Source organism: Eleutherodactylus coqui, chromosome 3 (genome assembly GCF_035609145.1).
Source record: "Eleutherodactylus coqui strain aEleCoq1 chromosome 3, aEleCoq1.hap1, whole genome shotgun sequence".
In the NCBI taxonomy this organism is placed as follows: Eukaryota; Metazoa; Chordata; class Amphibia; order Anura; family Eleutherodactylidae; genus Eleutherodactylus; species Eleutherodactylus coqui.
In genome coordinates this window covers 149,413,910-149,441,067 of record NC_089839.1, presented here as the reverse complement: position 1 = coordinate 149,441,067, position 27,158 = coordinate 149,413,910, and the positions used below count along the sequence as shown (strand labels likewise).

Genomic DNA, 27,158 nt, shown 5'->3' with positions numbered 1-27,158 from the left:
AAACTTTTCACTGGTAGTGTACATTCGATAATTTTATAGCTCATTCTTGTTTTTGCTACTTTTTATTCCATAGAAAAGAAAATATTGCTTTTTTGGCATATACTAGGATGAATATAGGCAATTTACAGCAAAATTAAGCCTTTGTTTGCATTACTGTTTTGGGTTCCATTTTCCTGCTTTGTTATGGTTGTAGAAAAACGGAACTTACTGGCTGAATAGGTACATCTTGTGATGGCACAGAACAGACTCCAGTGACAATAATGGGGCCTATTTGGTTTCTGTCCAGCCATCTAACATTCTACAGGACAAAATAGAGCCGCATGCAGTGTTATTTCACCTTGCATTGTAACGGAATTCAGTGATGGAGGTTTTGAATGGAGCACTGAATGCTGATGTCTTTTTTTCCCCTCAAAAACATAATTTCTATTTAATCAGCTAGAAACAAAATTGGTATATGTTAAATAGACCCCATGATATTTATTTGTGTCTGCATACCTGTAGCTTGTCATTTATTGAACTGCAAATAGTACATTTGGCTGTCATGTTAACCTGAAGATGATCTGCAGCTCTGTACACCCCTACCAATGACTTGTTTTCTGTAAAACAAAAGTTGTCCATGCTCTAAATAGCAATTCACTGGATCTATACATATATTAATATTAGACTGTTATATAAGGCTCATGAGGGTTGTCCAAATAATATGAAACCACATAACAGAGTTGAGGGTGTCCTGCTAAGAATTATGTATAGATACAAGAAATTGCATTTTCTTTATGACCCAGGAGTTATGGATATCAAAAACAAAGAGCAAATGCTTATTTTTTAGTCTTGAACATATAAGCTCTATCAAGTATGTATTAGTAGAGCTGATGAACTTGTTGATGTCTTGCAGATACATATTGTCCTTCTGTATAAGGGCTCCCATTCAATGGAATATTGATTGGAGTGACCAAAATACATTGTACTGCAGGTTACATAGGATATGTTGTTCTTTCCGGTTCATAGAATAGCGCATGCTCTATTGTACATTGTATATTTATGTACAGGTCCCAAAAATCTTGCTTTCTTCAACATTTTAGAAATGTCTACATTTCTATTTCAGAGCCATCTCCAGAGTCCCATAGATCACCGGTGAGACCTCTGCTTCCCTGTTCCGATCCTGTTATCCCACTGTCTGTATCAATCTCCATTTCCTCAGCTATTGTGGTTGGTTCCCAACTTACAAGACCTTTCGTTTCTTGGATATCACAATGGAATTGGTGTGCTTCAGATTTGCTTTTGTCTAAAGTTACATCAAAGTTGGACGGATTATTGTTAGCTGTTAACATACTTTTATCATTGTGGACACTTGTGCCTTCCATTTTAGTTTGAGTATTTGAGAAACTAATACCTTCTAGGATTTCAGTCATAAGTGATGGGCCAAAGTCTATAACCAAGGATTGCATGGAATCAGAGTGATACAGAGTGCTGGAAGGCTCCAAGGGAACTGTGCAAATACTGCAGTCTTCTCTATCTGGAAGTCCAGAACTGGCCCAGTCATCATCAGGTTTCTGAGAATTAGCGTCCTCTGAGGGTTCCTCGGATGATGAGAGTCGGGGCATGGTGCAAAATCCAGATTCTACACCTGAGCAAAAAAAAAATACAATAATTTCACTAAAGGCAGTTTGAGATCAGTTGCAAAAACAGATCCTATTGTTAGAGGAAGCATTTACACCAACATGACATCTCGATACCCTTTTAGCATACTCTGCATTTATTGTAGTGTGAGCTTCAAACCTACTTATTGCTTGTAACTCATTAATATGAAGTTGAGCCATACTCGGAGTGTACTTAAAGGGGTTGTCCCGCGGCAGCAAGTGGGGTTATACACTTCTGTAATATACATCGTGCATTAAATATGAGCCATACAGAAGTTATACACTTACCTCCTTCGGTGCTGGCGTCCCCGTCTCCATGGCGCCGACTAAAGCTGCCTTCTCCTTCCATTAGACGCGCTTGCGCTGTCCGGTCTTCTGCTCTGTTGAATGGGGCCGCTCCGGCGTGCTCGCGCCGGAGCGTGGGTCAGCGCATGCGCAGAAAACATGTGCGGCGCGAGCACGCCGGAGCGGCCCCATTCAAGAGAACAGAAGACCAGACAGCGCAAGCGCGTCTAATGGAAGGAGAAGGCGGCTTTAGTTGGCGCCATGGAGACGGGGACGCCAGCACCGGAGGAGGTAAGTGTATAACTTCTGTATGGCTCATATTTAATGCACGATGTATATTACAAAGTGCATTAATATGGCCACACAGAAGTGTATAACCCCACTTGCTGCCGCGGGACAACCCCTTTAAGGTCATTTGTTCATTTTAGCAACAGTTTCTTGGGTGCAGAGTAGTCCTTGGCTCCCTGCCCTGCTATCCACCATCTCTTCTGTGGCCTATGTTTCATTCATAATTACCTCAGTTCATAGAATATCTTGGTCTGGCAGAGACTGGTGTGGAGAGAAAAAATTGCATGGAGCAATCTTGTTGGAGCAGTGGAGGTGGGAATAGGTGATGTGGCAGATATGAAAGTTCTGCCCAGCCAGATGGATACCCTACTCGAAGGGTCCTCCACGTCAGCACTAATGGTCCTTTTAGACAAGCCGATTCTTGTTTGAATGAGTGAGTGATGTCTCCACTAGCTTGTTCGGTCATGCAGCCTGCTCATGCAGCTCATTAAAACGAGAATCATTCAGTCTTTCACATTGACTTTATAATTGAATGAGAACGACTGAACGATTGCTGTTTAAACTGAATGATAAGTGAACGAGCCAACAATGGTGTTTATACCCGCATAAAATGAATGACAAACAAAAGTGAATAATTTATCATTCATCATTCAGTTGTTGGCGCATGTTTAGACCAACCAACTATCATTCACTTTTGCTCATTTGAACTTTTTTTTGAATGATAATCTTTCCATCTAAAAGCACCTTAAATCTCAAAATGCGAAATCTCGCTGATAGTTGTGAGATCTCATGTCTCTGTCCAGAAGAGCATTTACTGAATTCATGCAGCAGTAATCGACCAATAAGTATTAATATGGCAGTTACTAATTGATAACTTCTGCATTAATTCACTAAATACCACTATTTTGACCAGTTCAGAAGGGTCTTTCAGTGGTAGAAGAGTGATCAATAGTTCAGTCTCCTATCTGTAAGAGCGACAGTTGTCTTTAACCTTACAATATTGACTACTCTATTACTACATGTTGATAACACTTGAATTGGACCCAGGCGAATCCCCAATGTGCAAGCCATCAGCAAGCGCCGATCTCTTAGTATCAGGATATTTCAAGATAAAAAAGTCACAGCCTCACGAGAGCCATCTTGAGATAATGTTGCTGCTTTATTCAAACATCCATTTAAAAGTGCAACATTTCAGCAAACTGTTGCCTTTGTGAAGGTGGGTTTCATTTTTCATTTGGATATAAGGTATATATAATAAAAATTGGGGTTTGTGGCTGGTGTGGGAGACACAGGGTGGGGGGATTGAGGTGTTTGATTGGGTATACATGGAGGGAGGATACATATTCATTCTTCTATATGTTTCCCTGAAAAGCATACAGGGTTATTCTCTGCTCGCAGGATTTAAATCACGGCATGCTGCAATTGCCGCGATTCTCTGCAATGAACTCATATATCAGATAGGCTCACCTCGGAGACCTGACAGCGCTTCCCCCTCCTCCCACATGGCGGAATATTACTAGCAATATTCCGCCTCGGCCGTTGGCAGGGGGCCTTCATCCTTTCATAACCAAGGGATATTGGTACTCCTGCGTCCCGGTCACATTGTGCAGTTCTGGTATTCCCCATTTAATATCTACAAAAGGGCTTATTTTAGGGTTAGAAAAGCATGGCTTCTTTGTTCCAAACACAGCTCCACCTATGTCTGTGGGATGTGTCTGGTATGGACGCTCAACTCTTACTCACTGCATTGGAGCAGAGCTGCAACACCACACACAACCTTATGGACAAGAATGGTACTGTGTTTCACAGAAAGCAGACATGTTCTTCTAACCCTGGACAACCCCCTTAACATACCATATAATGTATTGGGAGACTTTTAAGTGGGGCAAAATTGAAAAAAAAACACAAGTGCACCATTTTTTTTAGAGAATGGGGGGGGGGGGGGGTATTTTTACAGACTCTGTGGTGCAGTAAAAATGACATGTTGTTTTTATTCTGTGTGACAGTACGATTACAGTGATACCAAATTTATATAGAAATAAATAAAAAGTAAAAAAACTTATTTTTAAAATTGCTTTCTGTCGCCATTTTGACCCCCATAACTTTTTCATTTTTTTTTTTTGCTATAGCCTATACTGGTAACATTTTGGGGAAGATATGACTTTTTGATGCTTTTTTATTCTAGTTTTTCTGGGAGATAGAGCGTCCAAAAGAGCACAATTCTGCCATTTTTTTTAAAATCATGAGGTATCGTGATATTTTAATGAATTGGACCTTTACAGATGCAACAATACTAATGTTAAGATTTTTTTTATTTTTTAGACGCAACAACTGAAAAACGTTTTTTTAACTTTGAATATTTTTTACTTTTATCATACCTAAAAAAAACTTTATTTAACTTTTTCTTTATTGGTCCCATTAGGGAACTTCAACTTGTGATCGTTTGATCACCTATACAGTATAATGCAATGTTATGGTATTGCATTATACTGTATTTTAAAAAGCTGCATATTAAAGGCATGCCACAGGCATGTCCTTAATAGGCAAACATTCATGGCAGCCCTGAGGTCTTTCAGAAGGCTCCAGGCTGCCATGACACCCGGACAACACCCCTGTGATCTTGTCACAGAGGGGCCGTTCCAGACATTTATATTCTGATCAATCAAAACATTTAAATGTCCCTGTCAGAACTGCAGCATTTAAAGGGTTAACAGCCACAATCAGAGTTATCTCCAATTGCGATGTTGCTGTGTATGGAATGGGTTTGGCTTCCGAGCAGACTACATATACAGAATATGCAGTGGATGTGAACACCTATAGCCGTCGTCATTGCACACGGTATGAGCAGTTAGGATGTATATACCCGTATGTATGATGGAAAAAGGTTAAATAATCATTTTAATCTTAGTGCCTTCTGTTAACCTCAATATCTCACTTCATATCATAAATACTAGCTTTTATGAAGGTGAAATCTACAGGATATAAGCACAGAAAAATATTTCTTGCTATAGGCAGGTACTGTACAGATGAGCGATTTAATGGTGCAACTCAAAGATGCCCACATTTCAGGTTCCTCTATAGTTGTACAAGTACAATATGGGAAAAATATCCCACTGAGTTAGGTTTTAACTTACGATAATGACTGTGTGACTCTGATATAGAGTTCCAGGCCTCGTCTAGATTCCCATCTGTCTCTTCGTCCCAGCTATGCTTACTGAGATGTGGCAAGGATACAGCATTCTTAATAATGGGAGAAATAGGTGGAGGAGGTGATATTGGATGTCCAAGAGACTGTCGTTCAGGAGACATCCATCGAGCCTGGCGTAGCTTTTTGGTGATGTAGTTCCAGCGAGGATGCCTGTGCTTCTCATGACAGTGGGTTAGAAAGGAGGTGTCTCCAAAAACTTCTCCTTTTCGTCCTACATGCATTGTGTGTCGAAAGTCACCCAGAGGAGGACTGATCATTTCTGGTGTTAGTGGCACCCGTTCTCGTCTGGATCGAGAAACCAGGTTTTTTATGACTGGAAGACTGCCCAGACTCATTTTGCCTATTTAACAATGTGAAAGTGTTGAACAAGAAACACATAAAGAGGATCTTTACACCATTGTTTTTGTAACACCTTCTCGCATACTTAGAATTGAGTTCTTGGCAAGAAACTATTGAGGATCTCTAAATCAAAACTGACAATAGTTTTCTAGGTGTTTTTTTCTATAAGCATTGTATGCGCCTCTTGTGGAATTGAAATAATGTAACCACACTGTGGATGGGAAGAAACATCGGGCGACACAGTAGAGAAAATCTTGTAACAACTAGTTTAGAGTCTTGTGCTTTCCAGATTTTCGAGGCAATAAGAAGTCGCACTAAAAAGAGAAAAGATAAATGACTTTAGTCAAATATAATTCAGTACTTGGTACTTGTTTTACAGCATCATTTTAGACAATTTTTTGTTATTTTTTTATTTGACATTCTATAAAAAATCATTTATTGCATGTCTAACTTTTGGAAGCTTTGTGAAAACTTTTTTTGAACTTATATTTTTACTTTCACACTTATCGATTTTTTTTTTACCTCTTTATTCAATTTGCCTTTTTCTAAACGTTCCAGTTTCCATAAGTTTCAGAAACAAGAATAAATAATATTCATATTTTATTAACTCGGTAACAAAATATCCGACCAGGCATTGTGCCAAATTACAGCCTAAATGAGAATCTGCTACAAAATACAAGCTAACAACATTTTCTTAATTAATGACTCCTTACTGAAATTACTCAAGGTATTCGTAATTTTTGTGGCTCATAAAAAATGTATGAATTTCATGAATGTTTTTCAAGCATTCTCTGGGGGTGTTTTTTATTATTATTATTCAGACAATTTTAACATTACTCTTTTTCTGGTGCTTTTTAAGTCCTATAGATAATTATGTGGGGAAAAGTTTAAAAAAAATACCATGTTTATACCATGATATGTTTTGATAAAAATGACCCAAAGAAGACCAAAAATGAAGAAAAATTCCTCAAAAACTATGCATCTAATGCTTTTTAATGCATTTTATATTTCACTATTGGCTTTCAGAAAACATCTGACTGTGGCATTTTTTGCAAAAAAAAGCTATAAAAGCAATGCAAAAAATATAACGCTTTTCCTTAAATTGCTGTGTGTGTAAATGTAAATCAACTCTTAGAGCTCCCACACACTTAAATTTTTTTAACACTGCTTTAATGCTACATTTTTTTAAACTCGAATATCAATGGGACTTTTTAATATTAAAAACACATCACAAGTTTATGCTTTGTGATTTTTGTGCGGTGTTTTTAACATTAGAAAGTACCATTGACATTCACGTTAAAAAAATGCAAGTGTGTGCGAGCCCTCAAAGATCTGTTCATTTAACTGTAAGAGAAATACTTTGTGCTGCAAATTCTGCTCTGTGCAATTTGGTCTTGATCTGAAGATTTCAGTAAAGCCCCATTCCTGCCATGCCCATAGCTAAGAAGAATCATACTTAAAGGGGTTGTCCACCTCTGATAACCTATTTCTCAGATTGGTCATCAATAGTTGATCAGTGGAGTGCCTGCATTACCAACCTAGCCACTGCAATGCGTGCAGAGCTTCCCACCCCTTACACATTGACAGCCATAAAACTGCTGATCTCCTTGGAACCTACATAGTAGACTCCCACTGACCAAGATCATCATTAGTTAAAAGGTAGAGATGAGCGAGCACCAAAATGCTCGGGTGCTCGTTACTCGGGACGAAATTATCGCGATGCTCGAGGGTTCGTTTCGAGTAACGAACCCCATTGAAGTCAATGGGCGACCCGAGCATTTTTGTATATCGCCGATGCTCGCTAAGGTTTTCATTTGTGAAAATCTGGGCATTCAAGAAAGTGATGGGAACGACACAGCAACGGATAGGGCAGGCGAGGGGCTACATGTTGGGCTGCATCTCAAGTTCCCAGGTCCCACTATTAAGCCACAATAGCGGCAAGAGTGCCCCCCCCTCCCAACAACTTTTACTTCTGAAAAGCCCTCATTAGCAATGCATACCTTAGCTAAGCACCACACTACCTCCAACAAAGCACAATCACTGCCTGGATGACACTCCGCTGCCACTTCTCCTGGGTTACATGCTGCCCAACCCCCCCTGCACGACCCAGTGTCCACAGCGCACACCAAATTGTCCCTGCACAGCCTTCAGCTGCCCTCATGCCACGCCACCCTCATGTCATGAGGAGGAACCGCAGGCACACACTGCAGAGGGTTGGCACGGCTAGGCAGCGACCCTCTTTAAAAGGGGCGGGGCGATAGCCCACAATGCTGTACAGAAGCAATGAGGAATATAATCCTGTGCCACCGCCATCAGGAGCTGCACACGTGGGCATAGCAATGGGGAACCTATGTGCCACACACTATTCATTCTGTCAAGGTGTCTGCATGCCCCAGTCAGACCGCGGTTTTTTATAAATAGTCACAGGCAGGTACAACTCCGCAATGGGAATTCCGTGTGCACCCACAGCATGGGTGGCTCCCTGGAACCCACCGGCTGTACATAAATGTAACCCATTGCAGTGCCCATCACAGCTGAGGTAACGTCCGATTAAATGCAGGTGGGCTTCGGCCCACACTGCATGCCCCAGTCAGACTGGGGTTCTTTAGAAGTGGACACATGCAGTTACAACTCCCTGTGGACCCACAGCATGGGTGGGTGCCAGGAAGCCACCGGCGGTACATAAATATATCCCATTGCATTGCCCAGCACAGTTGATGTAAGGTCAGCTTTAATGCAGGTGGGCAAAAAATTAATTGGATTACACTGTAGGCGAGGGCCCCAAAAAATTGGTGTACCAACAGTACTAATGTACGTCAGAAAAATTGCCCATGCCCAACCAAGAGGGCAGGTGAAACCCATTAATCGCTTTGGTTAATGTGGCTTAATTTGTAACTAGGCCTGGAGGCAGCCCAGTTAAAATAAAAATTGGTTCAGGTGAAAGTTTCAACGCTTTAATGAGCATTGAAACGTATAAAAATTGTTTAGAAAAATTATATGACTGAGCCTTGTGGGCCTAAGAAAAATTGCCCGTCGGCGTGATTACGTCAGGTTTCAGGAGGAGGAGCAGGAGGAGGAGGATGAATATTACACACAGATTGATGAAGCTAAAAGGTCCACGTTTTTGATGGTGATAGGGAACAATGCTTCCATCCGCGGGTGCAGCCTACATATTGTTTAGGTATCGCTGCTGTCCGCTGGTGGAGAAGAGAAGTCTGGGGAAATCCAGGCTTTATTCATCTTGATGAGTGTAAGCCTGTCGGCACTGTCGGTTGACAGGCGGGTACGCTTATCCGTGATGATTCCCCCAGCCGCACTAAACACCCTCTCTGACAAGACGCTAGCCGCAGGACAAGCAAGCACCTCCAGGGCATACAGCGCGAGTTCAGGCCACGTGTCCAGCTTCGACACCCAGTAGTTGTAGGGGGCAGAGTCGTCACGGAGGACGGTCCTGCGATCGGCTACGTACTCCCTCACCATCCTTTTACAGTGCTCCCGCCGACTCAGCCTTGACTGGGGAGCGGTGACACAGTCTTGCTGGGGAGCCAGAAAGCTGTCAAAGGCCTTAGAGAGTGTTCCCCTGCTTGTGCTGTACATGCTGCCTGATCTCTGCGCCTCCCCTGCTACCTGGCCCTCGGAACTGCGCCTTCTGCCACTAGCGCTGTCGGATGGGAATTTTACCATCAGTTTGTCCGCCAGGGTCCTGTGGTATAGCATCACTCTCGAACCCCTTTCCTCTTCGGGTATGAGAGTGGAAAGGTTCTCCTTATACCGTGGTTCGAGCAGTGTGTACACCCAGTAATCCGTAGTGGCCAGAATGCGTGTAACGCGAGGGTCACGAGAAAGGCATCCTAACATGAAGTCAGCCATGTGTGCCAGGGTACCTGTACGCAACACATGGCTGTCCTCACTAGGAAGATCACTTTCAGGATCCTCCTCCTCCTCCTCAGGCCATACACGCTGAAAGGATGACAGGCAAGCAGCATGGGTACCCTCAGCAGTGGGCCAAGCTGTCTCTTCCCCCTCCTCCTCATCCTCCTCATGCTCCTCCCGCTCCTCCTCCTCCTCCTCAACGCGCTGAGATATAGACAGGAGGGTGCTCTGACTATCCAGCGACATACTGTCTTCCCCCGTCTCTGTTTCCGAGCGCAAAGCGTCTGCCTTTATGCTTTGCAGGGAACTTCTCAAGAGGCATAGCAGAGGAATGGTGACGCTAGTGATTGCAGCATCGCCGCTCACCATCTGAGTAGACTCCTCAAAGTTTCCAAGGACCTGGCAGATGTCTGCCAACCAGGCCCACTCTTCTGAAAATAATTGAGGAGGCTGACTCCCACTGCGCTGCCCATGTTGGAGTTGGTATTCCACTATAGCTCTACGCTGCTCATAGAGCCTGGCCAACATGTGGAGCGTAGAGTTCCACCGTGTGGGCATGTCGCACAGCAGTCGGTGCACTGGCAGATGAAACCGATGTTGCAGGGTGCGCAGGGTGGCAGCGTCCGTGTGGGACTTGCGGAAATGTGCACAGAGCCGGCGCACCTTTCCGAGCAGGTCTGAAAAGCGTGGGTAGCTTTTCAGAAAGAGCTGAATTACCAAATGAAAGACGTGGGCCAGGCATGGCACGTGCGTGAGGCTGCCGAGCTGCAGAGCCGCCACCAGGTTACGGCCGTTGTCACACATGACCATGCCCGGTTGGAGGCTCAGCGGCGCAAGCCAGTGGTCGGTCTGCTCTGTCAGAGCCTGCAGCAGTTCGTGGGCCGTGTGCCTCTTCTCTCCTCAGCTGAATAGTTTCAGCACGGCCTGCTGACGCTTGCCCACCGCTGTGCTGCCATGCCGCACGACACCGACTGCTGGCGACGTGCTGCTGCTGACACATCTTGATTGCGAGACAGAGGTTGCGTAGGAGGAGGAGGAGGGTGGTTTAGTGGAGGAAGCATACACCGCCGCAGATACCAGCACCGAGCTGGGTCCCGCAATTCTGGGGGTGGGTAGGACGTGAGCGGTCCCAGGCTCTGACTCTGTCCCAGCCTCCACTAAATTCACCCAATGTGCCGTCAGGGAGATATAGTGGCCCTGCCCGCCTGTGCTTGTCCACGTGTCCGTTGTTAAGTGGACCTTGGCAGTAACCGCGTTGGTGAGGGCGCGTACAATGTTGCGGGAGACGTGATCGTGCAGGGCTAGGACGGCACATCGGGAAAAGTAGTGGCGACTGGGAACTGAGTAGCGCGGGGCCGCCGCCATCATACCTTTGAAAGCCTCCGTTTCCACAACCCTATACGGCAGCATCTCCAGGCTGATAAATTTGGCTATGTGCACGTTTAACGCTTGAGCGTGCGGGTGCATGGCGGCGTACTTGCGCTTGCGCTCCAACACTTGCGCTAGCGACGGCTGGACGGTGCGCTGAGAGACATTGGTGGATGGGGCCAAGCACAGCGGAGGTGAGGGTGTGGGTGCAGGCCAGGAGACGGTAGTGCCTGTGTCCTGAGAGGGGGGTTGGATCTCAGTGGCAGGTTGGGGCACAGGGGGAGAGGCAGTGGTGCAAACCGGAGGCGGTGAACGGCCTTCGTCCCACCTTGTGGGGTGCTTGGCCATCATATGTCTGCGCATGCTGGTGGTGGTGAGGCTGGTGGTGGTGGCTCCCCGGCTGATCTTGGCGCGACAAAGGTTGCACACCACTGTTTGTCGGTCGTCTGCACTCTCAGTGAAAAACTGCCAGACCTTTGAGCACCTCGGCCTCTGCAGGGTGGCATGGCGCGAGGGGGCGCTTTGGGAAACACTTGGTGGATTATTCGGTCTGGCCCTGCCTCTACCCCTGACCACCGCACTGCCTCTTCCAACCTGCCCTGCTGCTGCACTTGCCTCCCCCTCTGAAGACTGGTCCTCAGTAGGCGTAGCAAACCAGGTGGGGTCAGTCACCTCATCGTCCTGCTGCTCTTCCTCCGAATCCTCTGTGCGCTCCTCCCTCGGACTTACTCCAATTACTACTACCTGAGTGATAGACAACTGTGTCTCATCGTCATCGTCCTCCTCACCCACTGAAAGCTCTTGAGACAGTTGCCGGAAGTCCCCAGCCTCATCCCCCGGACCCCGGGAACTTTCCAAAGGTTGGGCATCGGTCACGACAAACTCCTCCAGTAGGAGAGGATTCGGAACCATTGCTGCCCATTCTGGGCAGGGGCCCGAAAACAGTTCCTGGGAGTCTGCCTGCTCCTCAGAATGTGTCATTGTAATGGAGTGAGGAGGCTGGGAGGAAGGAGGAGCAGCAGCCAGAGGATTCAGAGTTGCAGCAGTGGACGGCGCAGAACTCTGGGTGGTCGATAGATTGCTGGATGCACTTTCTGCCATCCACGACAGGACCTGCTCACACTGCTCATTTTCTAATAAAGGTCTACCACGTGGACCCATTAATTGTGAGATGAATGTGGGGACGCCAGAAACGTGCCTCTCTCCTAATCCCGCAGCAGTCGGCTGCGATACACCTGGATCAGGAGCTCTGCCTGTGCCCACACCCTGACTTGGGCCTCCGCGTCCTCGGCCGCGTCCACGTCCTCTAGGCCTACCCCTACCCCTCTGCATGGTGTATTACCAGTAGTGCAGAAACAGAACGCTGTAATTAAATGTGCCGCTTATTGGCCTGTGGTTGGAGGCTGACTTCACTTACGGAACGCACAGCAGAGGCAGGAAAGAATTTTGGCAAGCCTGCTGTAACACTTAGCTGGCTGAGCATGAATTAGTACTACTACCCCGAGCAGAGACCCAGTACACTTGTGGACAGGAATACAGCGGTGATGTAAGAGGCAACACAGAGGCAGGAAGAATTTTGCGCAAGCCTGCTGTAACACGTAGCTGGCTGCGTATGAATTAGGACAACTACCCCCAGCAGAGACCCAGTACACTTGTGGACAGGAATACAGTGGTGATGTAAGAGGCAACACAGAGGTAGGAAAGAATTTTGTGCAAGCCTGCTGTAACACTTAGCTGGCTGCGTATGAATTAGGACAACTACTCCCAGCAGAGACCCAGTACACTTGTGGACAGGAATACAGTGGTGATGTAAGAGGCAACACAGAGGCAGGAAAGAATTTTGCGCAAGCCTGCTGTAACACTTAGCTGGCTGCGTATGAATTAGGACAACTACCCCCAGCAGAGACCCAGTACGCTGAGGACGGTCACAGGCAGCCCAAATAGATTTTTTTTCCCAAATGTTTTTGGAAAGGCCCACTGCCTATATACACTAAATATGTCTTCTGTCCCTGCCTCACCACTACTGGCCCTGGACAATGTAAAATTACTGCAGGACGCAATGCTCTGCACGGCCGATATACAAAAAAAAAAAAAGTGCAACACTGCAAAAAGCAGCCTCCACACTACTGTACACGGTTAGATGTGGCCCTAAGAAGGACCGTTGGGGTTCTTGAAGCCTAAAATAACTCCTAACGCTCTCCCTATAGCAGCTCCGGCACCAGCAGCACTGTCCCTGAACTATGTCAGAATGCATCTGTGGCGAGCTGCGGGAGGGGCCGATTTATATATTCGGGTGACACCTGATCTCGCCAGCCACTCACTGCAGGGGGGTGGTATAGGGCTTGAACGTCGCAGGGGGAAGTTGTAATGCCTTCTCTGTCTTTCTATTGGCCAGAAAAGCGCGCTAACGTCTCAGAGATGAAAGTGAAAGTAACTCGAACATCGCATGGTACTCGTTACGAGTAACGAGCATCTCGAACACGCTAATACTCGAACGAGTATCAAGCTCGGACGAGTACGTTCGCTCATCTCTAATGGTGAACAAAGCTTTAATATTCTGTTTATCTGATCTCTTGGAACAAATACTTAATTTTCCATAAAGGATTTATATTCTTTTCAACAAATACCGTTAAACTGTAAACACTGTAAGCCGTACTTAGGGTCCTTTTAGACATCACCGCTAGCTCGTTCACTCTCGTACAGCCTGTTTGGACAAGGAAAGGCATTGTTGGCTCATCCAAAGGACCATGCTTCAGTACCATTCAGTCTTTCACATTCACTATATAAGTGACTGCCAGGGACTGAACGATTGCTGTTTAAACTGAATGATAAGTGAATAACCCAACGAAGATTTTTATGCCTGCATAAAAGTAACGACAAGCAAAGAATTTTCATTCGTCATTCAGTCGTTGGCTACATTTAGACCGAATGACTTTAGACCGGTCTAAAAGCACCCTAACAATATACGGAGCTGTAGTACCTGATTGCCTTCCCTAGGAGCTGCAGGTAATACCTTGTATTTCTAAAGGCACATGTGTTTTTCACTTTATATAATGCATTTTTGTTAGAAGGGTCCTTCAACAATGGACTAATCACAGGATATCCTGCTGTTGGCACCCTCATCAATCAACTTTTATTTGTAGAAGATTAGCAGTTTTTGCTCCCCTTGCAGTGCCACTGCAGGAGAAATCAGAGTCATAGCTAAAGGCACATGGTGCAAAAGTTCAGCTTGGCTCACCCATAACAACTATGACAAAACGGAAATCGCACTCTGCATACTACACTGCACTACCCTAAATTCTGTTATACCCATACAAATTCAATTATATCCAAAAGAAAAAAACATTCAGCACTGGTCCTTTTGTTGACATGTTACATTTGTTCTGCCTATACAACATGATATAAGCAGCACTTACCATGAGGTAACATGCAGCAGATTTACTATAATTCTGCAACATAAAAAGAATGTAATGGATTCATGTTCATAGTTTCATGTGGAGTTTTTTAGGGTACAAATTCGCCTTAGGCAAAATCCACTGTGGATATTTTTTTAGAAAAGTCGTAACAAAAATTGTGGCCCCGCTTGTCTTCTGCATCCAGCTGTTCTCTGCTGAGCGCTCCAAGCAAGAACTGCCAGCCATGTAAATGGACCATAACATGGGGGGGCTCACACGAAGGTATTTGTACTGCATACTACGCGTACATAATACGTGGTTAATAGCAAAGTACATTGATTTTCACAGTTCCACTCCCACTTGCATATATTTCTTGCGCATGTTCCGTGTGTAAAAAAGAAGTCAGCATGTTCTATTTTACCGCGTACTTCATGTGTACAGCTCTGTTGTTTTCTATGGGTGTGTTTGGAACACAGTGCGTACACAATTACATTGCTGATGTATGGCATTTTTTACGCATGTTTACAAAGAAACAAGGAAGCCAGTGCAGGAAAGCATGCGTAAAATACGCTGTACATGTGCAGGCATAGGCGAGTAAATATGTGAGTATATACGTGTATAGGCGATTCCCCGTGCAATAAAAAACTGCAATTTTTATGCCATATTTTACGATATGGTCGTCTGAGCCCGGTGTTAGCCTTATACAAAGCACAAGATATAACTATGCTCAATATTGTTACATAAGAATAAAGTACAAAAAAAAACTAAACTGTTTCTTTTAGAAGAGAAAAAATATATAAAGATGGTTTTTCATTTGTATAGTTTGAAAAAAATCCTGACTAAATTGACATTTTACTAAACATTTGCTAAAATGACCGCTTTACTTTTTTAGAAACTAAGACAAAGCTGGTATTATAAAAGTTTCCTAAAATGTCTGGTGACAAAGAAGCCCAGCATTGCACTGAATGTACATAAAGGGCGCTGGGAAAACTGAAAACACGTACGCCATGGTGTATAGTAAGCAGAAGTTACGCTTAAAAGCACTTAGCACTCTGTTACAAATAATTTCCTTTAGTAGGTTCCCACGTGAAAAGCAATTTCGCAAATGTTTATTGCATGGTCCTCACCTCTGTAATCAGCCCCTGCGCCTTCAGTCATAGATAAAAGCCAAGCCATGAAATTCAAAAATGCTGCATTTAGAGGTTTTTCTGAGAATCTTGCATTGAAATGGACTAAATAAAACCCAACAATTAACCTATTGGTAAGCAGCTTTAGTTCATGCCGTGGATGTCTAATGACCTCCAAAATTAGAAATCTCATTTTTTTCTTGTAACAGTCTATATTTATTATTAAAGGAAAAGTCTATTTCAAAGCAGAAACCTCTATAAGGCTTCCTTCACACGATCATGACGTAATCACGCTCACCGGAGGGGGACGTAATTGTGCTCTCAATAGAGCCCAAGGACGTCTTCTTATGAGTACTCCTGCGCAGGTAAGTATCCAATGTGAACATGGCTGACGACCCTGTTCACCTCGGCGCAGGAGACACCTGCCATGTTTGAACAGGCGGGGCATTCTAATAAATAGGTGGGGCAGCCTACTTAGGTGGTGGGCCAGCTTAATTACTCACTGGTGTTATCGATTAACACAGCAAAATTGCACTGTGAATAGCGCGATTTTGTTCAGAACAATTGCGCATTTGCTCACCCCATAGACTCTTATGGAGCCTTGGGTGGGCAAATGCGGGCCAAAATACAGCACTTACTGTATTTTTGACCGGTTGGGAAAATTTGTGCAGAAAACAGACCAATGTGAGTGATCCCAGATGTCAAGCCTCCTTCACAGAAAATCGGCTGTTGGAACTGCAACCATTAAAACCTACAGGTTTTAATGAGTTCACTCACATTGGTCGATTTGCTGCCTGTCTTTTTGCCGCCGGCGAAAGTACGCGACATGCTCTATTTTTGCCCAAATTTACTCACCTGAGGCTGAATGTACACTAAATCGCGCTCAGCAGCTAATTAGGCTGACCCGTCTACAATTTAGATGGCCCGCCTGTCCAAACATGGCACAAGTGTGTCCCTTGCCCATGTGAACAAGCCTGGCAGCACAGAAAAGAATACTTGCCTGCACAAGAATGTTTACAAGAAGAATAGATTGGGCTCCATTCAGAGCGCGATTATGTCACGCTCGTGTGAAGGCCTAAGAACATTTATCCACATAGAATTATGTAGAAATTTCCTATGTTTTTAAAATTCTCTTTAGCTAAGGCCTCATGTCTATGGACGAGTTGGATTCCGCATCTGCCGAATCCGCCCCTGCCTGTGGCCGGCGACCCTGCTTACCTGTCCGGGTCTTCCTTCTTTTGTACTGCAAATGTGTGCGGAAGAGCCAACCAGCGCATTGGCGCACATGCGGAGTACATTTTCTTTTCAAACTCCTGCTTCCCGCAGAATCCCCCGCCTGTCCGCAATGTCAACAGTAGAGATGAGTGAGCACCAAAATGCTCGGGTGCTCGCTAGTCGGGACGAAATTATCGCGATGCTCGAGGGTTCATTTCGAGTAACGAACCCCATTGAAGTCAATGGGCGACCCGAGCATTTTTGTATATCGCCGATGCTCGCTAAGGTTTTCATTTGTGAAAATCTGGGCAATTCAAGAAAGTGATGGGAACGACACAACAACGGATAGGGCAGGCGAGGGGCTACATGTTGGGCTGCATCTCAAGTTCCCAGGTCCCACTATTAAGCCACAATAGCGGCTCCTCCATCAGGAGCTGCACACGTGGGCATAGCAATGGGGAACCTATGTGCCACACACTATTCATTCTGTCAAGGTGTCTGCATGCCCCAGTCAGACACGCGTTTTTTTATAAATAGTCACAGGCAGGTACAACTCCGCAATGGGAATTCCGTGTGCACCCACAGCATGGGTGGCTCCCTGGAACCCACCGGCTGTACATAAATGTATCCCATTGCAGTGCCCATCACAGCTGAGGTAACGTCCGATTAAATGCAGGTGGGCTTCGGCCCACACTGCATGCCCCAGTCAGACTGGGGTTCTTTAGAAGTAGACACATGCAGTTACAACTCCCTGTGGACCCACAGCATGGGTGGCTCCCTGGAACCCACCGGCGGTACATAAATATATCCCATTGCAGTGCCCAACACAGCTGATGTAACATCAGCTTTAATGCAGGTGGGCAAAAAATTAATTCGATTACACTGTAGGCGAGGGCCTCAAAAAATTGGTGTACCAACAGTACTAATGTACGTCAGAAAAATTGCCCATGCCCAACCAAGAGGGCAGGTGAAACCCATTAATCGCTTTGGTTAATGTGGCTTAATTTGTAACTAGGCCTGGAGGCAGCCCAGTTAAAATAAAAATTGGTTCAGGTGAAAGTTTCAACGCTTTAATGAGCATTGAAACGTATAAAAATTGTTTACAAAAATTATATGACAGAGCCTTGTGGCCCTAAGAAAAATTGCCCGTTCGGCGTGATTACGTCAGGTTTCAGGAGGAGGAGCAGGAGGAGGATGAATATTATACACAGATTGATGAAGCTAAAAGGTCCACGTTTTTGATGGTGATAGAGAACAATGCTTCCATCCGCGGGTGCAGCCTACGTATTATTTAGGTATCGCTACTGTCCGCTGGTGGAGAAGGGAAGTCTGGGGAAATCCAGGCGTTGTTCATCTTGATGAGTGTAAGCCTGTCGGCACTGTCGGTTGACAGGCGGATACGCTTATCTGTGATGATTTCCCCAGCCGCACTAAACACCCTCTCTGACAAGACGCTAGCCGCAGGACAAGCAAGCACCTCCAGGGCATACAGTGCGAGTTCAGGCCACGTGTCCAGCTTCGACACCCAGTAGTTGTAGGGGGCAGAGGCGTCACGGAGGACGGTCGTGCGATCGGCTACGTATTCCCTCACCATCCTTTTACAGTGCTCCCGCCGACTCAGCCTTGACTGGGGAGCGGTGACACAGTCTTGCTGGGGAGCCAGAAAGCTGTCAAAGGCCTTAGAGAGTGTTCCCCTGCCTGTGCTGTACATGCTGCCTGATCTCTGCGCCTCCCCTGCTACCCGGCCCTCGGAACTGCGCCTTCGGCCACTAGCGCTGTCGGATGGGAATTTTACCATCAGTTTGTCTGCCAGGGTCCTGTGGTATAGCATCACTCTCGAACCCCTTTCCTCTTCGGGTATGAGAGTGGAAAGGTTCTCCTTATACCGTGGGTCGAGCAGTGTGTACACCCAGTAATTCGTAGTGGCCAGAATGCGTGTAACGCGAGGGTCACGAGAAAGGCATCCTAACATGAAGTCAGCCATGTGTGCCAGGGTACCTGTACGCAACACATGGCTGTTCTAACTAGGAAGATCATTTTCAGGATCCTCCTCCTCCTCCTCAGGCCATACATGCTGAAAGGATGACAGGCAAGCAGCATGGGTACCCTTAGCAGTGGGCCAAGCAGTCTCTTCCCCCTCCTCCTCATCCTCCTCATGCTCCTCCTCCTCCTCCTCAACACGCTGAGATATAGACAGGAGGGTGCTCTGACTATCCAGCGACATACTGTCTTCCCCCGCCTCTGTTTCCGAGCGCAAAGCGTCTGCCTTTATGCTTTACAGGGAACTTCTCAAGAGGCATAGCAGAGGAATGGTGACGCTAATGATTGCAGCATCGCCGCTCACCATCTGGGTAGACTCCTCAAATTTTCCAAGGACATGGCAGATGTCTGCCAACCAGGCCCACTCTTCTGTAAAGAATTGAGGAGGCTGACTCCCACTGCGCCGCCCATGTTGGAGTTGGTATTCCACTATAGCTCTACGCTGCTCATAGAGCCTGGCCAACATGTGGAGCGTAGAGTTCCACCGTGTGGGCACGTCGCTCAGCACTCGGTGCACTGGCAGATGAAACCGATGTTGCAGGGTGCGCAGGGCGGCAGCATCCGTGTGGGACTTGCGGAAATGTGCGCAGAGCCGGCGCACCTTTCCGAGCAGGTCTGACAAGCGTGGGTAGCTTTTCAGAAAGCGCTGAACCACCAAATGAAAGACGTTGGCCAGGCATGGCACGTGCGTGAGGCTGCCGAGCTGCAGAGCCGCCACCAGGTTACGGCCGTTGTCACACACGACCATGCCCGGTTGGAGGCTCAGCGGCGCATGCCAGCGGTCGGTCTGCTCTGTCAGACCCTGCAGCAGTTCGTGGGCCGTGTGCCTCTTATCTCCTAAGCTGAGTAGTTTCAGCACGGCCTGCTGACGCTTGCCCACCGCTGTGCTGCCACGCCGCGCGACACCGACTGCTGTCGACATGCTGCTGCTGACACATCTTGATTGCGAGACAGAGGTTGCGGAGGAGGAGGGTGGTTTAGTGGAGGCAGCATACACCGCCGCAGATACCACCACCGAGCTGGGGCCCGCAATTCTGGGGGTGGGTAGGACGTGAGCGGTCCCAGGCTCTGACTCTGTCCCAGCCTCCACTAAATTCACCCAATGTGCCGTCAGGGAGATATAGTGGCCCTGCCCGCCTGTGCTTGTCCACGTGTCTGTTGTTAAGTGGACCTTGGCAGTAACCGCGTTGGTGAGGGCGCGTACAATGTTGCGGGAGACGTGGTCGTGCAGGGCTGGGACGGCACATCGGGAAAAGTAGTGGCGACTGGGAACTGAGTAGCGCGGGGCCGCCGCCATCATACTTTTGAAAGCCTCCGTTTCCACAACCCTATACGGCAGCATCTCCAGGCTGATAAATTTGGCTATGTGCACGTTTAACGCTTGAGCGTGTGGGTGTGTGGCGGCGTACTTGCGCTTGCGCTCCAACACTTGCGCTAGCGACGGCTGGATGGTGCACTGACAGACATTGGTGGATGGGGCCGAGGACAGTGGAGGTGAGGGTGTGGGTGCAGGCCAGGAGACGGTAGTGCCTGTGTCCTGAGAGGGGGGTTGGATCTCAGTGGCAGGTTGGGGCACAGGGGGAGAGGCAGCGGTGCAAACCGGAGGCGGTGAACAGCCTTTGTCCCACCTTGTGGGGTGCTTGGCCATCATATGTCTGCGCATGCTGGTGGTGGTGAGGCTGGTGGTGGTGGCTTCCCGGCTGATCTTGGCGCGACACAGGTTGCACACCCCTCTTCGTCGGTCATCTGCACTCTCAGTGAAAAACTGCCAGACCTTTGAGCACCTCGGCCTCTGCAGGGTGGCATGGCGCGAGGGGGCGCTTTGGGAAACAGTTGGTGGATTATTCGGTCTGGCCCTGCCTCTACCCCTGGACACCGCACTGTCTCTTGCAACCTGCCCTGCTGCTGCCCTTGCCTCACCCTCTGAAGACCTGTCCTCAGTAGGCGTAGCAAACCAGGTGGGGTCAGTCACCTCATCGTCCTGCTGCTCTTCCTCCGAATCCTCTGTGCGCTCCTCCCTCGGACTCACTGCCCTTACTACTACCTCACTGATAGACAACTGTGTCTCATCGTCATCGTCCTCCTCACCCACTGAAAGGTCTTGAGACAGTTGCCGGAAGTCCCCAGCCTCATGCCCCGGACCCCAGGAACTTTCCAAAGGTTGGGCATCGGTCACGACAAACTCCTCTGGTGGGAGAGGATTCGGAACCCTTGCTGCCCATTCTGGGCAGGGGCCCGGGAACAGTTCCTGGGAGTCTGCCTGCTCCTCAGAATGTGTAATTGTAATGGAGTGAGGAGGCTGGCAGGAAGGAGGAGCAGCAGCCAGAGGATTCAGAGTTGCATCAGTGGACGGCGCAGAACTCTGGGTGTTCGATAGATTGCTGGATGCACTTTCTGCCATCCACGACAGGACCTGCTCACACTGCTCATTTTCTAATAAAGGTCTACCGCGTGGACCCATTAATTGTGAGATGAATGTGGGGACGCCAGAAACGTGCCTCTCTCCTATTCCCGCAGCAGTCGGCTGCGATACACCTGGATCAGGAGCTCGGCCTGTGCCCACACCCTGACTTGCGCCTCCTTGTCCTCGCCCGCGTCCACGTCCTCTAGGCCTACCCCTACCCCTCAGCATGGTGTATTACCAGTAGTGCCGAAACAGAACGCTGTAATTAAATGTGCCGTTTATTGGCCTGTGGTTGGAGGCTGACTTCGCTTACGGAACGCACAGCAGAGCCAGGAAATAATTTTGCGCAAGCCTGCTGTAACACTTAGCTGGCTGCATATGAATTAGGACAACTACCCCCAGCACAGACCCAGTACACTGAGGACAGTCACAGGCAGCCCAAATAGATTTTTTTTCCCAAATGTTTTTGGAAAGGCCCACTGCCTATATACACTGTATATGTCTTCTCTATCTGCGTCACCACTACTGGCCCTGGAGTATGTAAAATTACTGCAGACTGTTGCACTGTGGACTGGAATACAGCGGTGATGTAACAGCCAACACAGAGCCAGGAAATAATTTTGCACAAGCCTGCTGTAACACTTAGCTGGCTGCGTATGAATTAGGACAACTACCCCCAGCACAGACCCAGTACACTGAGGACAGTCACAGGCAGCCCAAATAGATTTTTTTTCCCAAATGTTTTTGGAAAGGCCCACTGCCTATATACACTGTATATGTCTTCTCTCTCTGCGTCACCACTACTGGCCCTGGAGTATGTAAAATAACTGCAGACTGTTGCACTGTGGACTGGAATACAGCGGTGATGTAACAGCCAACACAGAGCCAGGAAATAATTTTGCGCAAGCCTGCTGTAACACTTAGCTGGCTGCGTATGAATTAGGACAACTACCCAGAGCACAGACGCAGTACACTGAGGACAGTCACAGGCAGCCCAAATAGATTTTTTTTCCCAAATGTTTTTGGAAAGGCCCACTGCCTATATTCAATAAATATGTCTCCTGTCCCTGCCTCACCACCACTACTGGCCCTGGACTATGTATAATTACTGCAGGGCGCAATGCTCTGCACGGCCGATATACAAAAAAAAAAAAAATGTGCAACACTGCAAAAAGCAGCCTCCACACTACTGCACACGGTTAGATGTTGCCCTAAGAAGGACCGTTGGGGTTCTTGAAGCCTAAAATACTCCTAACACTCTCCCTATAGCAACTCCAGCAAGACATCACTTTCCCTGATCTCTGTCAGAACGCATCTGTGGCGAGCCGCGGGAGGGGCCGATTTATATACTCGGGTGACACCTGATCTCGCCAGCCACTCACTGCAGGGGGGTGCTATAGGGCTTGAACGTCGCAGGGGGAAGTTGTAATGCCTTCCCTGTCTTTCTATTGGCCAGAAAAGCGCGCTAACGTCTCAGAGATGAAAGTGAAAGTAACTCGAACATCGCGTGGTACTCGTCTCGAGTAACGAGCATCTCGAACACGCTAATACTCAAACGAGTATCAAGCTCGGACGAGTACGTTCGCTCATCTCTAGTCAACAGCCATGGATAGTATGGCTTCATTTACTTCAGTGGAAGCCGTCCGTGTGGGAATCACACTAAAATGGAGCATGCTGCAATTTTCTTTCCGCATGCGGAATCCAGAAAACAAATCCGCATGTGTAAATTCAAGTGCGGATGCCCATGGTTCCCAATGGGTGGCTTAAATTGCGGCTCTTCCTGGCGCGGATTTCGTAATTCAAATCTGCCCGTGGACATTGGGCCTAATTCTGAGTAACTTTGGTCTACTGAATCAGTAGAAAAATGCTGGGAGACAATCTTTAAAGGTGCCCACTTTAGAATTAATAGGGGTTGTAACTCTCAACCTACACAAACCTCGAAAGTCATAGAGATACAGATGCAGCAGTCGTTAACATACTAGCACATCATAACTCAATTTACAGCATTGTAGTACATTGTAGTTAAGTTATCATTCAATATGAAGTTAATGTTTGTTTCGTCTGTACACGTTATTATTATGCAGTGCTATCTACTGGGAGAACAAGCCAACTGAAGAGGTTGTCGGCCTCTTCATCCAGGTGGAGATTGAATGGAGAGCTCTCTCTACTGTTTCTCTAATTCTCAATAATAAATAAAACTGTTAGGCTGGATTCAGACGGGGCGTATTTCCAGCGGAATTCACGAGGGTTGGCCGCACCGAAAAACCGTGGGAATTCCGCTGGAAAGCACAGCTTCAAAACCCGCAGGTTTTGGAGCGGTTCGGGCGCTGGGATTCCGCTGTGGCTTTCTCTTCCCATAGAGAGGAGCGAGGCCGCAGCAGAAAAAAAAAATTTGACATGCTGCATATTCTGAATCCGCGCCGCAACGCCGGTTCTGCCCGGCTTTGCTGCGATGGATTGGCCACCCAGTGTGGAAATTCTTGTCCACGTGGCTGGCTAACTCGGAGATTAGCGCATGCAGGCGGATTCGCCGCAGCTAAATGTCGCGGCAAATCTGCCCTATGTGAATTTAGCCTTAGGTTGTGCTCCTGAGATATGTAGTTCTATGGATTTCCAAGAGCATGATTGATCTCCTTGGGATGATTGATCTCCTTGGGTGTGTATTGCTCCATCCAGCCAATCACCACCAGTCTGCTGCACATAAATACCAGCCTCTCTTACTAGAGGGTGCTGGTCATTTATCTTTTTCCTCATTCCTTCCCAGAACCGTGGTGTTTGGAGTCATGCATGTGTCGATGCAGGCATGAGTTTCTGGGTGGGATTCCCTTGTTTGTTGGTGTGAACAGTGTCCTATTCTGCTTGTATGCCGTTTACCATCTAGGGCGAGCCAGGCCTCTTTATAATGTCTTTAGTTACGACTGCAAGTGATAGAACTGGTTGAGACAATTTTAGATTTCCTATAGACATAATCTGATGCCGCAGAAAAATAATATTCCGCTGCAGAATCCCGCTTTCAAGTCTCCAATAAACTGAAAGGATTGCAGTGTAGGGAAATCACATTATGCTCATTTGTTACTGGAGAATGTGGAATGTGAGATAATTAATAGAATGTGCAAGCCTATGTAGGTTTCAAAATCCCGCAGACTCATATTGCTTCAGCTATGATACCTCTACCATAAATTGTAATATTGGAAATTTGTGAGTCTTTTATAGAACTCCAATGTCTAAGGCAACATGAAGTCAGCCATTGTGGTGATTAGACCAAGACCCAATCTAGACATTGACTAGGAGGAACTATCAATACTACAGTCACTTGGTGCCTCCCCTAGACTGGAAGACCTATCCACTTAGTAAACCTGGAAAAAACTTGTTTCTCAATTTCCATCTCATCAGCAAAAGCAATGAGAAACATTCAAGAAAAAAATAACTTAAAAGAAACCAAACAACAACTTCCCATCTTGTTTGGAAAGACTTCAAATGAATCTGTAAACTTGATCAGGGAGATAATAAGGGGACATGGAATATTTTTATATGAGTCCTCACCCATTTTCTCAAGACTACACCCATCACAGTTGTGGAGAACCCACACCACATATACAGTATATATTTTTGTTCTTTTATCACCGATCCTGAAAATGGGGATCTTTGTCCCCCCTCTTTTGCAATGTGGGATCTCTTCTCTATATTTCCATAATGCAACAGTGAATGGGTCGTGGGTCGCACATGTGCGTGCCACTCCATTGATTTCAATGGATCTGATGGAAATAGCCAAGTGCTATGCTCAGCTATCTCTGTTTGCCCCATTAGAGTGGGTTCACACAGGGCGTAATCGCCACGGAATTTCCTTGCGGACTTTCCGCTCGGAAATTCCGCCGGCATTTTTGAACCCAAGACTAACTAATACATGGAATGACGGGACTGGAATACCCAGAGAGGCTATCCAAATTGGGACTATTTACTCTAGAAAAAAGAAGGCTAAGGGGCGACCAAATAACTATGTATAAATACATGAGGGGATAATACAAGGATCTCTCCCAGGATCTGTTTATACCCAGGACTGCGACAGTAACGAGAGGGCATCCGCTATGTCTACAAGAAAGCAGGTTTCATCACCAACATAGAAAAGGGTTCTTTACTGTAAGAGCAGTTAGACTGTGGAACTCTCTGCCTGAGGAAGTGGTGATGGCAAAATGCAAAGAAGAGTTTAAAAGGGGACTTGATGTCTTTCTGGAGAGGAAGGATATTATAGGTTATAAATTTTAGGTTAATTGTTAATCCGGGTATACAGTTGGAACTATTAGGGATTGATCCAGGGAACAGTCTCATTGCAATTAGGGAGTCGGGAAGGAATTTTTTCCCCAAAAGGGCTAATTGGCTTCTGCTCTTGGGGTTTTTTGCCTGCCTCTGGATCAACAACACAGGAGGATGCCCATGGTTCCCAATGGGTGGCTTAAATTGCGGCTCTTCCTGGCGCGGATTTCGTAATTCAAATCTGCCCGTGGACATTGGGCCTAATTCTGAGTAACTTTGGTCTACTGAATCAGTAGAAAAATGCTGGGAGACAATCTTTAAAGGTGCCCACTTTAGAATTAATAGGGGTTGTAACTCTCAACCTACACAAACCTCGAAAGTCATAGAGATACAGATGCAGCAGTCGTTAACATACTAGCACATCATAACTCAATTTACAGCATTGTAGTACATTGTAGTTAAGTTATCATTCAATATGAAGTTAATGTTTGTTTCGTCTGTACACGTTATTATTATGCAGTGCTATCTACTGGGAGAACAAGCCAACTGAAGAGGTTGTCGGCCTCTTCATCCAGGTGGAGATTGAATGGAGAGCTCTCTCTACTGTTTCTCTAATTCTCAATAATAAATAAAACTGTTAGGCTGGATTCAGACGGGGCGTATTTCCAGCGGAATTCACGAGGGTTGGCCGCACCGAAAAACCGTGGGAATTCCGCTGGAAAGCACAGCTTCAAAACCCGCAGGTTTTGGAGCGGTTCGGGCGCTGGGATTCCGCTGTGGCTTTCTCTTCCCATAGAGAGGAGCGAGGCCGCAGCAGAAAAAAAAAATTTGACATGCTGCATATTCTGAATCCGCGCCGCAACGCCGGTTCTGCCCGGCTTTGCCGCGATGGATTGGCCACCCAGTGTGGAAATTCTTGTCCACATGGCGGGCTAACTCAGAGATTAGCGCATGCAGGCGGATTCGCCGCAGCTAAATGTCGCGGCAAATCTGCCCTATGTGAATTTAGCCTTAGGTTGTGCTCCTGAGATATGTAGTTCTATGGATTTCCAAGAGCATGATTGATCTCCTTGGGATGATTGATCTTCTTGGGTATGTATTGCTCCAGCCAGCCAATCACCACCAGTCTGCTGCACATAAATACCAGCCTCTCTTACTAGAGGGTGCTGGTCATTTATCTTTTTCCTCATTCCTTCCCAGAACCGTGGTGTTTGGAGTCATGCATGTGTCGATGCAGGCATGAGTTTCTGGGTGGGATTCCCTTGTTTGTTGGTGTGAACAGTGTCCTATTCTGCTTGCATGCCGTTTACCATCTAGGGCGAGCCAGGCCTCTTTATAATGTCTTTAGTTACGACTGGTTGAGACAATTTTAGATTTCCTATAGACATAATCTGATGCCGCAGAAAAATAATATTCCGCTGCAGAATCCCGTTTTCAAGTCTCCAATAAACTGAAAGGATTGCAGTGTAGGGAAATCACATTATGCTCATTTGTTACTGGAGAATGTGGAATGTGAGATAATTAATAGAATGTGCAAGCCTATGTAGGTTTCAAAATCCCGCAGACTCATATTGCTTCAGCTATGATACCTCTACCATAAATTGTAATATTGGAAATTTGTGAGTCTTTTATGGAGCTCCAATGTCTAAGGCAACATGAAGTCAGCCATTGTGGTGATTAGACCAAGACCCAATCTAGACATTGACTAGGAGGAACTATCAATACTAC

At 46.6% G+C, this 27,158-nt stretch overlaps 1 protein-coding gene across 1 annotated transcript in view; it reads right to left on the bottom strand.

Annotated features, from left to right (window-relative positions):
- Positions 1-457: 457 nt before the first annotated feature.
- CDC42EP1 (CDC42 effector protein 1) overlaps positions 458-27,158 on the bottom strand; it is a 47,817-nt gene continuing 21,116 nt past the window's right edge. Inside the window, exons 2-3 of the mRNA XM_066596309.1 lie at positions 5,345-6,071; positions 458-1,624 (exon numbers count right to left, since the gene is read on the bottom strand). Coding sequence (XP_066452406.1) covers positions 1,086-1,624; positions 5,345-5,753 — 948 coding nt within the window. The 5' untranslated portion in view covers positions 5,754-6,071 and the 3' untranslated portion in view covers positions 458-1,085. The remainder of the gene's footprint in view (positions 1,625-5,344; positions 6,072-27,158) is intronic.